Source organism: Calypte anna, chromosome 1, assembly GCF_003957555.1.
Source record: "Calypte anna isolate BGI_N300 chromosome 1, bCalAnn1_v1.p, whole genome shotgun sequence".
NCBI lineage: Eukaryota > Metazoa > Chordata > Aves > Apodiformes > Trochilidae > Calypte > Calypte anna.
Window position 1 is genome coordinate 37,225,340 of NC_044244.1, and position 14,014 is coordinate 37,239,353.

Sequence of the window (14,014 nt, forward strand, 5' to 3'; positions counted from 1 at the left end):
CCTTTTTTAAAATATTAAAATAACAGAAAGAAAAAGGGCATGGGACAATCCTTATACAGTGGTTTGGGTTTTGTTTTTTTTTCTGAGATGTGAGGTCTGCCCATACTTACGTAATGAATTTTGGTTTGAAAACTTATATTTATTTCAGCCTGAAGTAATAAAGTCCCTTTAGATTCTTACATTCTGGTGTTACCACTAAATTCAACACCAGTTTTGATATGTGATTTTAGTACTTCTGGATGTCCATATACGAGGAATTTGCACCATGGATTGACTGTATTAACAGTCCAAATTGTCTTTCTCTTCTACATTTGAGCAGGTCTTCCAGAATTTCAAGGTAGTCATTTGATCACTGGAAGCTGAAGCCAAGAAACTGATAGACCCAGTGTGGAAAGGCCTCTTCTGAAAACACTTGACCACACCTAAAAGATGATGATGTCATAGTTTTGGAATGATGACTGCACTAAGAAACGAATGGGTTTGAAAGGACATGATTAGATACACCACACTGTGGGAGTGACAAGTTTTCAGTTAATATGCTAGGCAGGAGAATGTTGAACCAGTTGCCCAGGGAAGCTGTCAATGTCCCCTTCCTGGAAGTGTTCAAGGACAGGTTGGATGGAAATTTCAGCAAACTGGTCTAGTGGAAGGTGTCCCTGCCCCTGCCAGGGGGTTTTATATTAAAGGATCTTTTAAGATCCATTCCAACCCAAAATATTCTATGATTTTATGAACCCAAATGTCAGTCCCTCCATTGATCTGATTTGACTTACAGATGACTGTAGGGCACTGGATCTAGAACTGTAAAGAAACAAAGAAAAGCAAGTAACACAATGTGATCGAAATAATTTAATCACCAGACTTTGACTTACTGCTTACATTTATTTTGAAACACTTCTGAAAGAAAATCCTTATGAAAGTCACCTTATTTCTTCATTGCAGAATAGTCAATGTTTGGTCTGATACTGCTGTCAGAACACAGCAGCTGCTCAGCACATTGTGTTTTCAAAGGAATAAACACAGGCTAACTCAGTAAATTCAGGCATACAGCTGAATGGTAGACAGTAGTTCAGGTCTAATATACTCTGCCAGCCTGCAGAACTTCCACCTAAAATGCAAATCTTAGTTACACAAAATACCTGTATTCTACAAGTGGTCAAACCCAAATTCTCTCAATCTGGACATAAGTCTCCTGGGATTTTGTCTGTGTGGCTATGCTTGATCAGAAGCACCAAAATTATGCTCCCAGAGTCTCCCTTCCTGAATCCCCACATAAAAGTATTCCTGGTGACCATCCCACTGTGCTCTTTGTAGAAACTAACAACTTAGTGTGCCAAACTTGAAGTAATCTCTATCAAGCTCCTGGTAACACAGGCAAAAGCCAACACTTGATGTGCACCTGCTTTGAGTGGTGTTGGCAGGAAGTCATTCACACGACCCAACCTTTCCAGTGATGGATGCTCTGGATGGATGATTGTTATCAAGCAGGATGCACCTGGTGCAAATCACCACTGTATGTGCTCATGCATATTTTGCTAACATGCAGATTGTTGCTAACTATAATTTGACCTTTACAATTCAGTACTACATAGTACATCGTAACTAAAACTTGAAACCTTTCTGAAGATGAGCAAACTCCCCCATTTGAATTTACAGCCTTTTTCCCCTCTATCTTAATGGCAGAAATAAATGGTGCCAAATTCCATTGAAGGAGCATCTAGTATCTAACCAGCAACCTTCAGCCCCTAGGCAATTCTCCCAGTCCCTGCCAAAGCACTGAATCATAAATTGTTCAGGGGAAGTTCTTATTTCTTGATGGTTTCCCAATTGCTGCCACCTTTGAGAATCTCACTTGCTAGTGAAGAAGAGACAAAAATGTGAGAGCATAAATAATTTTAAACCATGTGCATTAGACAGAACAAAGTTTGAGCAAAAACTACATTTTAAAATAAATAAATACTTTTGTAATTTTTCTTTAACTTATTACTTAATAGAATTATAAAGTAATAGAAGTATAAAGTAAAGAATTATTTCCACTTTTATCTTGCATAATTCTTGCTTGCCTTCTACACTGTGTATTAAGATGGAGAATAAAACTAGACTGATCAGTTTTGCCTTTTGAATTCCTTTCCCAGTTACTATCACAATAGTTTTACGTTTAAATTGCAAACAGTACGTGGCAAAATCTAAATCCAAAACAATAACATTTGTAAACTGAAATCCTAAAACTCTGGAAGCATTTCTATTCATTTTGGATTTTGCAGCTTTCTAAAAGAACAGAATCAGTATTTTATATCTGCAACCACATCGCATTCTGAAACTGGAATTTTTTAGAGGGAGCAGCAATACTTCTTCCAACAATGATTAATGAGCTGAAGAGCCCAATGCTGTTACACCTCTCGTACATCAGGCAAATACATAGAACAGATCAGCATGTTTTGTCCAAAGCCTGGAAAGTGCCTTAGTGACTCCCAACTGTCCGTAAATATATTATACTTAAGAAAAACACGGTGCTCCAAGCTTGTAGATAAAGTAATATCCCTGCTCAAAATATAGACTCCGTCATTGTGGAGAGCACAAGTCAAGTTAAGACCTGATTTTGATGTGTTCTCTTTGAGGTAGAGCCATTCTTTGGTAGCAATGTTGTAAGACTGCACAGTTAACACGTCCTCACTTTGGCCGGATTTTTGGTTTGGTCCAAGTTCATGAATACAACCCCCTACCAGGTATATAGTTTCTTCAACAGAGAGCATCTGTTGTTTTCGAACATGGACATCACAAAGTTCAAAGTTGGTCCAGGAATCAGAAGTGGGACAGTACTGCAAAATGTTCATATTCCTATCTGAAACAGAGCAGAGATATCAACAAATAAATAAATGCATTAGAGGGTACTCATGGAGGAAGATTCTTCCTCCTGACAAACTGTATCAGCCATTATTACAGACTGCTGACATATTACAATGCAAAAACACAGCAGACAAGGGAAGAAATACTGATTATTGAGAACTGCAAGTCTTTAACCTTGACAATAAAGTCTGAATGTTCTTTTCCTTTGCAGAGGGTAAAATTAAGCTCCTTCTGGCACGTTATGTGACATAAATGGTCTGGAGATGCAGATTTTAGCAGAATAACCCCTACCTTTTAACTTATGCTTTTAATTCTCTCTCCAATCATCATGTAAGAATTCCTTATGACAAGGGAAATGGAGCAATACTCTGCTCTCCAAAAGAGATTGCAGACAAATCAAGTTATCATGAAGACAGTGAGCTTCATTAATGGCTGCCAACTGATGACTTATTATACAAGCTTAACTTCGATACTTTGCATTTCATTCCATAAATCAAAGTTACCTAAGGCCACATGTTCAGTACCTCATAAAGAGAGAAATACCTATTGTCAAAATCATTTAAGAACCAGGAACAGTGTGCTACAGCATCAGGCAGAGGCACAGAAAAGAAGCTTAAGTCTTATCTAAACTTCATTGGCAACTCAGTTGATGTTTGCAATACTGTCATTCTATGAAGGTATTACAACACAACCCTGATTTATGATGCAGTGGGGAGCCTGGCTCTGTCCTAGGCTTCCCTATTTTAATTGAGAATGCACAGGACTTGTTTGCTTGTAAATTCAGTTTCAGTCTCTGGAGGCCTGAGTTTAAATGCAAACTCAAGTCACAAACAGCAACAGGTTTGAACAGACTTCAACCTGGTCTTTTAATAAAATCTACTCCACATGACAAGTCTATCCCATATGACAGTCTCCAGATGGGCTCCCAAGATGAACAGAAGACAGTGACACACTGACAAGTGAGGTAAGGATGCAGGAATAAAAAGCTATAAATATAACTGGATTGTCATGAATGAAGTGCATTAGCAGCGTGATTATGGAGGTGCTGCTCTGGCATTTGCTTTCACTCTGATGGCAGAGTTTTAGTCATTGTTAATTACTTTACATTACTTTCTTGAAGACCTAACCCACATTACATAAGGAAAAAAGAAAAAAAAAAGAAAAATACCATAGCAATGCTCTGTGAAATTTCTGGTCACAGCTGTACATACATATGATCTTTGTTTAGGAGCAATGCATCATTCTCTGACTCATTAAGGGGAAAGAAATCCCAACATTTCTGGATCCATTGCACCAATATTCCCAGGAAATGGTGGTACGGTATGAGAGGGAGCATAAGAAATGGAGATGTGTGACATGGCTGTCACTTGCTCAGTCCAGACTCTAGGTATCCACTAGAAACAAAAATAACCCAATACAAAACGTGAACATTATTGCTCCTGGCATGGACTTACCTATTAAGATCTAGGTTCATACGTGAGAGCTGAAAACTGAAAAATTTGTAGCCCTATAACTTCTTTTTCTTTACCTTTTTCTTACATATTCTTTTTAATTTTTTTTTCTTATATCTTCTTTCTCTTTCTCTAGATAAAATAACAAAACTGAAACTCTGGGCTCTGGACACAAGTCTTCCCATTATTCTCTGTTTCAGGCCTATCTCTTGTCTCCAAGGATATTTCCCCTTGCATCTGACTTTTCAACAAAGCAAGTGTTGTGTGCTGGACATCCTTAGCTCCTAGGACATCAGGGAATACAAGGAATGCCAACAGGTCCTATAGTGGGGACAACAAAGGGACTAGCACTGCAGAGCACATGGCAGTGCGGCTCTCCATTTGGAAACAGAGGATCTGATAGCTTTTGTTTTCCTCAGTGAAGCCACCAGGTTCTGTCTCAGAATGAACCAGACAAAATTCTTTTGAAGGTCATAACTGCTACAGATCATGAGAAGTGGAAGGGTACTTTTTATGAACCTCATAATGGTTCAGAGCTAAAATCTGCTCAGACTCTAGAAGGTACAGCTTGTTCTAATGTCAGTTTAGCTTTGCTTCTACTACTCTTGGTAAAAGCTGATCTCTCTTTTTTATTCACAAGTAGGAAAAAACATTTAAAACTAATAAAAGTGGGCAAAGACCCAGAGATAAGAATTTAAATTAGGAAATTCTGATAGATACTGAACATTTGACAGGAAGAAAAAAAAAAAAAAAAAAAAAAAAAAAAAAAAAAAAAAAAGATGGCACTATCTCCCAAAAGATGGCACTATGTCCTTAAGGAATGAACAAATGGGAGCTCTTTTTAAATTACTTAATTACTTGCTTTTCCACTGGAAAACAAAAATCGTCAAGAGTGAATGCAACATCAAAGTGAATGCAACATCAAATCCTTCCCTCTGTATAGCATCCTCAGAAAACAGGGTATAGAAAGAAATAAAGTAAAAAATGTTGGTTCTGGTTCCTGTCTAAACTTTTGATTAATTATTCAATTATTTCAGCATCAAAAATCTTACCTATAGCTTGAATTTTCCTGTGAAACACTACAGCAAAAAGATAATGACACCTATTAATACGTGTGAAATACTAATTCAGGTAGATATTTTCTTCATGTTTTTCCTTCTGACAGTCTAAATCAAGTACTTAAAAATTAATCAAAGTTTATTTGTTGAGACATCTCTTTCTACAGTGTGATCAAAATCTAAAAAAAGAGTAGAGCTAAACTGAGCACTGAAGTACCCATCAGTCAGTTCCTTCAGAATAACAGAGCCCTGGGTCCATGTAGGACACTGAAGAAAAAATTAAAAAATCTCATTCTATGATAGAGTTAATCTTTTTTTGGTTTCATTTGTCAATTTTCTACCCATGATTTATTTGTACATGTTTTAATGAACTATATGCAGCTTTTTACATCAGTTAAAAAGACTTCTGGAAAAAGAGAAGAAGATTATCTGGGGCTTAAAAGAAATCAAGTTAATAAAAAAAAAGTAAAAGCAAATTTTCTACCTCGTGTAGTGTATCCTCCAATAACGTAGATCTTGCCCTTGCACTCACAAGCTGAGAATTCTGCAAGAGGGTTTGGCATGGATGCCACAAAATTCCACCAGTCATTTTCTGGATTATAGCACTCCACATTGGAAAGTGATTGACCACCGATGGCATAGAGCTTCCCATTTACAGCTAAAAGCTTAAAATTGGACCTGAAAGAAAAGATTGCAGCATTGAAATAGGTTGCATAGATGGAAAAAAAAATTTGAAAGAAAGATTTTCCTATCCAGGCTACAACATACCCATCAACATCACCCACAGGTCATCCTATAGATTCATATATTACAACATCTGCAGTCTTCTGTGCAAGACCAAAATTCTGTAATTACACTGTAATTACTTACGACAGGAACCAGCAACGTTCTGGATGCTAATGATGCTGGTGCTGAGACTGATGAAAATTTTTATTTTGGATTTCAATCTGCCACAGTTTGATCTCTAAATGCTTCGTTAACTAATGTGCTCAGAAGATATCTCATTTTTACTAGGCTTTTATTAAGTACTAAAGTTATCTTTAGGAGAGAAAAACCTCAAGGATATTTTTTGAAAAATTTCAGGCATCTCAAACAAGAATTGATGAATGCCTAAGAAAGTGAGTCTGTTACACAAAATACGTTTAATAACCCAAATAAACAGGAATCTAAAGTGATACACATGGCATTGTGTTCTGCAAAAGTGTGAACAGAAATCTCTTGTACCTTAGTCAGCATCAATTCAAAATATTAATTCAAACTACTAAACACACTCTCCATCCCACTGATGCAAGGTGTACCTGGAAACTAATGTTCCACCCAGAGCTGAACAAAATAAATTGCACTCCACAGGCACTGCCCTGCTCTTTTAGTTCCTGTACTGCTCTGTTACACACAGCAAAGGGCAATGACTGAAGCACCAGGAGCCTTACGTCTGACACTTCTAAGACAATGCAGGCAAAACCAAATGGTTTGCAGGAAGTAATTAAGTTATAGGGCTTGCACTCTCAGCTACTCCTTCCAGCTATGGAAGGAACTCTAATAAAAGAAGAGTTCTTCCTCTCTTCAGAAACAGTCGTGATGCCTAAAAAGATTTTTTCCTTCTCTATTGCTGGGCCACATTGAGATCTTTACCATGCAGTATCTCGATTAACTCGATGTGTGCACCAGCTCATAATAAAACCAAATGGGGAACTGCTTTGTAGCTGTAAAACTGAATTGGTGCTGTAGACTTCCATCGGCCTGCTGAGCAGTAAAGTGAGTTTCACTCTGCAGGACTCCAAGATTCAAACCTTACCGCTAAGTAGTTTTGCAGGGTTTTGTCTCGACAAAATAAACCCTTTCTAACAGCAGTCTGCCCTGCAATTTCTTTTTATTAAATATATTTGGAAAAAGAATTTGTTTCCAGATGGAATCATTTTGTTCTTGTCTTCCTGATTCAGCTTGGAAAATGAAATGCTCCTTTGAAGGAACTAATTGCTTTTTTTTTTTTTTTTTTTTTGCTGACATTTACCATCAGGTCACCCTGTTCATCTCCTCTCTACAGCATTATGTTTTCCATCTTAAAAAATCCAGAAAACATGCCAATCAATAGTAGGCACGAAAGACGGACAATTACTTGCAAAACATTATGATTTTCAAAGCTATAAACCTGTTCTAAAAGTTACAGTGGAGAAAAAAAATCCACAAATTAACAGAGAGGCAAAACCACAAAATATAAACACATTTTCCAAGCAAACCTTAAAAATCTTTATGTTACAAGGTCTGGAACTCTATGCCTATGACGGAGCTGGTGCAGGATTTTTGGCTTATAAAAAGACTTCACACACATATGCACATCAAAGTTTCCCTATTCTAAGATCTTCTAGCCACTTTTTAAACATGCTAAAAGTTTGGCCACAAAGGACATGAATTACCTAAACAAGCGTGCGGTGTCAGAACATTTAAAAATTCAGGTTTCCTACTTCATGTCTGCTTCTCTGGATACCCTGCAATTGTAGCATCTTACTGTTTTATCTGAATGGAGGTAATTTGCACAGTTCTTGCTTGATGGCCTTCAAAACTCTGAATTGCTCCTTGTGGCACAGGGAAAACCTTCTGGTGAAAGGTGTATGATACAACTTTCAACTTTAATTATTCTAAAAGGAGGCCACCTATATTGGTGTCAGTCATTTAGTTACTTCCAACACTTGTTAATATGGATGACATTCAGTGCAAGTATCTCAGATTTATGGAACACATTCACTGCAAGGTTCATTTTACACAAAAGTAATCTCAAGTATCCTGAACACTTTATATGAAAGCTTGGACAATGTCTAATTATGTTATGAGAAACTTCTGCCATTCACCTTTCCATGCCAGTAACAGCAGGTGTTTTCATGGAGAGTGAGCATTAGGAAATATTTTGTGTGTTTGTACAATCTTTTAATGTGTTGGAGCAGCTGGAAATAAGTAAAGCACTGAGGAACCAGCCAGCTCTCCACAACTGAAAACTGTTCCATGGACTATGGCTTGGAAACAAGAGAGCTGAACAGTCAGATTCAGCTGCGATAGAACTCGACTCACATCCGCAGGTTATCTGAACTGAGGGAACAAAAGTACTTTCCAGAAGCCAGGCTGAGTGAGTAAGCTTCTAGCTGGGACAAGACTGGGTATGAGCTGTCTTCTCATGCCCCTTGTTTCCTCTGGAAGGACCCCAGGAACACAAGAAAGGGTGAGCTCTGGGGTTTTACCAAAGTACAAAATACAGTTTTCATTCAATAATGAATGAAATGCAAAACACTATTGCACAAAGGAAGAAAAACTTAACATACAAATGCACAGGATCTGGGGGTCAGAGGGCCTATATTTCTGAATACAAGACAACATGCAACAACTTGTGCATTGCTCTGGATTGTGTTACCAGCCATAGGCATACACCTGCAAGGTTAAGCTTGGTCCTGCTGTAGAACAGGAGGCTTTGATTAACTAAACTGTGATCCCTTCCAGCCAAATGATCAACTTAAACCTTAGAATCTCTCACAAATCAGGCAAATTTTTTATTCTAGAGTTAAAACACAACAGGTGAAGAAGAGGTGAAGAATCATGAAAGCATTTCCAAAGCATCTACATTTGTTGCATGAACCACTTTTTTTCACATTCCTTATATGAGTATGCAGAGCACAATACATCCAACCCTTAGGTTTAGAAGGGTGTGACATATTTCTGATGTGACATGAATATTCCTATCTTAATTTTTTTTAAAAGTCTATTTTCCTCCAACACATTTTGAATTAAAAAAAGTATTAACTTTTTAAATATTTTTTTTCATTCAGATAGTCTTATAAATCATTACCATTCCCAGGAGCACCTCCTATATTCCTGTAAGAGTCCTCAGAGTGGCAGCAGTTCAGGCACAGATTGCTCACCAGAACCATGTTCCACCTGCATGTGTAAAACCCCAGCCAGGGACTTACAAGATCTTCCAAGCCTTACAAGATCTTACCTGCCCCAAATAGGAATGTTCTGAGGGAAAAAAGAAGCGGAATCTACAGCTGTAACTGGCACATGCAGTAGAAATCCTATGAGTACATTGTTTCAACTGATAGTGCCAACTTAATGAAAAGTGCACAAAGGTATTTAAGGGCATTACTGGAACACTTTCCAATGTGTTTGTCACCTTCTTGTCCCCCAAAGTCCACAAGTAGTGTGGGGCAAACTCTACATGAAGCTTTCGTCACCAAAAAAAAAAAAATAAAAAATTGCCAGGTTGTTCTCTGAAGACACTATTCTGAGTACAGCATTAATTCTAGAAACTGAGCTGTTATGGACTATTTGTGATGGGCACCACATAGCCAAGAGAAATTCCAGTCACTCAGTCACTATGTGAGCCTGAATATTTTATCTCCCTTGTATGTGCATAAATAGGGAATAACACTTTCTCAAGCTTATGTGGGTATCACAAGAATAATATACAGGAGTCAGCTGTTGTGAACAAATTTGAGACTACAGCAATAAAAGACCTCTTCATCTGTAAAGTAAGAACTGTAATCTAATCCAGAATGACTGCAAAGTATTCAGTATATATCTAATGGCTTTTGTCTTCTACTTAGAAGTAAACTGGTACTACTTTGTTTATGCATACGTAAAGAATCAGGATCCTGGGATTCCAGATTATAGTAATACAAATAATTAAAGATCTAAATATACTGGAATTAACAAAGGTTTGTTGAGGGCAAAGAACTTGTATTAGCAGAAGATCAGCAAAATTATTTCCATAACTCCTCAGCCTTGTCTTGAGGTTAACATGCTTCCATTCATATAGGCCAAATCTAGACACTTCTGCCATCTGAAGTCAAACCATCTTCCATGGGAACTAGAACCTTCCCTCAAGGCAAGTAAAAAAATTAATCGATGGGATATCTCAGCTGACACAAACTCATTTGGCAGACAGACACAGTAATTTCTAAGCAGCATGCTGGGCAACTGCCCTGCTTGTTTCACTACAGCATAACAAACTAAAAATACAATGCTGAGCAAAGTGGAGATCTATTTGTAGCACATCAGTGTGGCAAGCAAGCAGGCATCAGGGCTTTTCGTGTAGAATGAAACTCCCTGATTCTAAAAATCTTCCAGCTCTGGGCTCCTACAGCACAGGCCATCTCTTCCTCTGCTTTGGCCACTAAATGTCTAGCTAGTAATCAGAAACCTGAAATGTTACATCAGATAGTAAAAAAAAGTATTAATTAATAACTTGAGAGTTGAGATTTGTTGAAGATTTTTAAGTCAAAAACATGCTTTGTGACATTTCCATGAGAAGAACTTCCCCTGACTATCATTCAGGGAGCCACATAGTGACTTGCTGCTACCTTGCGATCTAGAGTCAAACACAATCTTGGGTTCTTTCTGACCTTCAGTAACTACTATGAAAAGTAAGAACAGATACTATTCCAAAACCATCCATTTTTATGGTCCTTTTCTGCCACAAACTGCCAATGTAAAATTCAGTGCTAAGGAACACTTTGCTGTCACCTGTGATGGGCCTAAAGATCAAGTTGCTATGGCAGTACTGTTGAAAATATGAATATAACTATAAAATATCCATGAGTTTATTTCAGATACAGTGACTACATATCCTAGAAAAAAAAGGAAAAGTGTGGGGAATAAAAGGCTGAACTAGAGTTTGAACAGCCAAGTCATAAGGTGAAAAAAGGGCCTTGAAAAAGATTTTTTTTTTTAAGTCCAAAGGCCAAAACCTCATAACTTAAGCAACGTGGCACTTCTCTGTTTAAGTTGATTTCCATAGGAGATGTTGTATGGGCCTTCCTCATCATCCTTTCCTATTGAGGCCAACGTGCTCTGAATCATCCTCATGTAGGCTGGAAGGTTGAGGATAGGCCAGCTAAAACATCTCAGATCCCACAGGCCTCAGTGAGGAACACTTAGGGCTCAGGCTCTAAGAAGTATGCCTGCAGCAAATGCCATCTGCAGTGTTTAAAAGTAAACACTCATTTTACAAGGTGCTATTCTTCACACCCTTCCAAGAAGCCAGAAATATCCCGGGTTTCTAATCAATTCTTATGACTGATAGTGGGGGCAACCATTTCAGAGAAATTCTCCCAAAACAGGAAGTGGAGGGTAAAAAAAACGTGTGAAAGGGAAATAACTCATTTTAGGCCAAACACTTGTTTTTAGAGGTTTTATCTGGCAAACTTGCTGTAATAAATTGCAGTTATACTACCCAACCCATATATATAAAGCATTTATGCCGGTGGTTGGGGTCTCTAAATGATTCTTGAATTTCCTAGATGAAGATGACAATTTGCATTCTACAGTGAATGTTGTTCTTGTTTGTTGTAGTTCTGATTCTGGCAGAGAAGAAAAAAAATTAGGCACTTTTCTAAAATGGAAACAATGAGGAAATTCACACTAGAGAAATAGAAACATTTTGTTTCAGTGAAATAGAAGGCTTTGCTTCGGTAATCACCCTGCTGCACACCTCTGCAGGGTGATTAAGGTAGAGCAGCCACAACCTTGGACAGGGAGGTGGCCTCTCTTCTTGGGTCTCCCTTATGGCTACATGTCTATTATTCTTTCAAACATAAGTTACAGAAGTATTTCTGAATACTACCTTGAACATAAATGTCAAACTAACAATCCAAAAGGATACAAGTAAAATGGACAAAAACATTAAAATTTTCCAGATAAAAATATTCTCATAAAGTGAGAAATTTCTCACAATCTTCCTGGCATTTTTCTGGAGAAAATTTCACTGAAATAAAGGCCTGCAAAACATTTAGACTTTTATGAAACTATAAATCTATGACAAATTGCTCCAACTAAAATTTTTCAGCCACCTCTAGCTCTGATAAACTGTACATTGCCAATTAGAGAAGGAAAACTTGTCACTTACTGTACTGGAGCTAAAATACAAAGGAAGTAGAAGAATTTTATCTTTCCTGTTTTTATAATGTTTGCTATTTTATGCAGAATTTCTGCTACCAGTGAGAAAGCTGGTCGAAGAGACTGGATCTTTGCATACTACAACTTAAAAGTGGGAGCCCACTGCTGTTTCATAGCGAGGTGAATGATCACACATGGTGGCAAAGCTGTAGCAGTCCTCTGCTGATGCCCAGCTCACGTTCTCCCCCAGCTGAGGCCTTAACCACCAGCATTTACACAACACAGTCCTATCCTCCTCACACTTCCCTTGTCACAGCAGCTCCCTGTGCCATGCAGAGGGGACCCCAAAGCAGGAAAAAGGCTGCAGCAGGCTGACTGTGCCAGTAAAGACAAGATTTGCCAGGCCAGTCCCATGGCACACGGCCGAGCCATCGCCAGGCGCCGTGGTCCTTCCCACCACGTGATGATGCAAGAGACACACGCATGGTTCATGGCACAGAGACAAGAGGTGACAACTTCTCATCACACCAACTCCAGACACCACCAGGGGACTCAGCAGGGTCTGCTTTGACAATATACATGGACACGCATGTGTTTCAGGGGAGCAGGGGTTACCTCTTCTGGTTCATTGAAGCCAGCTGACTCCACTCGTTTAGGCAAGGGTTGTAACAATGGGCAGCTGAGATCTCCTGGCTGGTGATCCTGTAGCCCCCGACAATGAACAGGTAGTTGTCCAGCATCGCTGACCCGTAGCCTCGGACATTGACCAGATCAGGGGGGAGGTTGTTGGCCAGAGGCAGCCACCTCTCCGTTTCCTCATCATACCTCAGCATAGACCAGGGGGCTTCCACCTGAGGGTGACAGCCCAGAGGAAGGCCCAAGGAGGAGGCACCCATGAAGTCCCCGATGGCCACCAGGCTGGCGGTACCCCTCATCCGCCTCTCCTTCAAGTGCTGCTGGAGAGCCTGGGGCAGGAGGAGATGTGGCCGGGCATCAGGCCTCCGCAGCACTTGATGGTAATGAGTGGCCATGAAGTCTAGACAGGCATCCTGCAAGTCCTGGAGACCATAGACCTGAGCCAGGCGGTGCAGCTCGAAGCAGTTGCCCAGCCTCACCTGGGAGAGGAGCAGGCGGAGCAAGGGGGTGACCTGCAGGTAGGAAGCGGCCTCCACCAGCTCCTCCAGCAAAGGGGGTTCCTCTTCGCCCCCTTCCTCCTGTTCCAGCCTGGCCAGGCAGGAGGTGTTGATGAAGTCCAGCACCAGCTCCAGACCCAGTGCGCTCAGCCCCCCGCGCAGTAGCTGTTCCTCCTGGCCCTGCCCTGCCTCCCGCATACCCGAGCGGTACAGGGCTCGGAAATAGTCACTCTGCTCGATCAGCTTCCTCTTGCACACGGGGTAACACTTGTCCCCCAGTCGGATCTGCACCACCTCTTCCCCGGCACCGGCCCCATCCTCTCCTGCTTCCCCTTCCCCCTCCTCTTCCTCCTGCCGCCGCCGCCCCGCCAGGGACATCGCTCACCCCCTCCCCTGCCTCAGCTTCAGCCCGGCCGCTCCCAGCTGCCGGAAGGCTCCTCCTCCGCCCCAGCAGCCGCTGCCGGGCTGGGAGGGAGGCAGAGAGGGCGGGGAGGAGCGGAGCGGACCGGAGCCAGCGGCACCAGGCCCGGCCTGGTCGGGCCCTGCGGAAGGGAGGGAGGGAGGGAGGGAGGGCAATGGCAGGGGGAGGGAGGCTGTGCTGGGGCCCCTGCTCCGTCCCTGGAAGGAGAGAAGAAGCGGAGGACTC

At 40.5% G+C, this 14,014-nt stretch overlaps 1 protein-coding gene across 1 annotated transcript; it reads right to left on the reverse strand.

The window, feature by feature from the left end:
- Window positions 1-2,328: 2,328 nt before the first annotated feature.
- On the reverse strand, window positions 2,329-13,746 carry KLHL42 (kelch like family member 42). Its single transcript, XM_030460938.1, has 3 exons — window positions 12,851-13,746; window positions 5,841-6,034; window positions 2,329-2,842 (listed from the first exon to the last, which is right to left on the reverse strand). Exons 1-3 carry the CDS (start codon window positions 13,744-13,746, stop codon window positions 2,391-2,393), a joined length of 1,542 nt encoding a protein of 513 aa, XP_030316798.1. The 3' UTR covers window positions 2,329-2,390.
- Between the last annotated feature and the right edge of the window lie 268 nt (window positions 13,747-14,014).

Excerpts from the sequence above, each read along its gene's own strand:
- KLHL42 (XM_030460938.1), bottom strand. The coding sequence starts at position 13,746 with ATGTCCCTGGCGGGGCGGCGGCGGCAGGAGGAAGAGGAGGGGGAAGGG. Across the intron at positions 6,035-12,850 it reads GCTTCAATGAACCAGAAGAG|GTCCAATTTTAAGCTTTTAG; the intron begins GTAACCCCTGCT and ends CTTTTCTTTCAG. Across the intron at positions 2,843-5,840 it reads TGGAGGATACACTACACGAG|ATAGGAATATGAACATTTTG; the intron begins GTAGAAAATTTG and ends GCTCTGTTTCAG.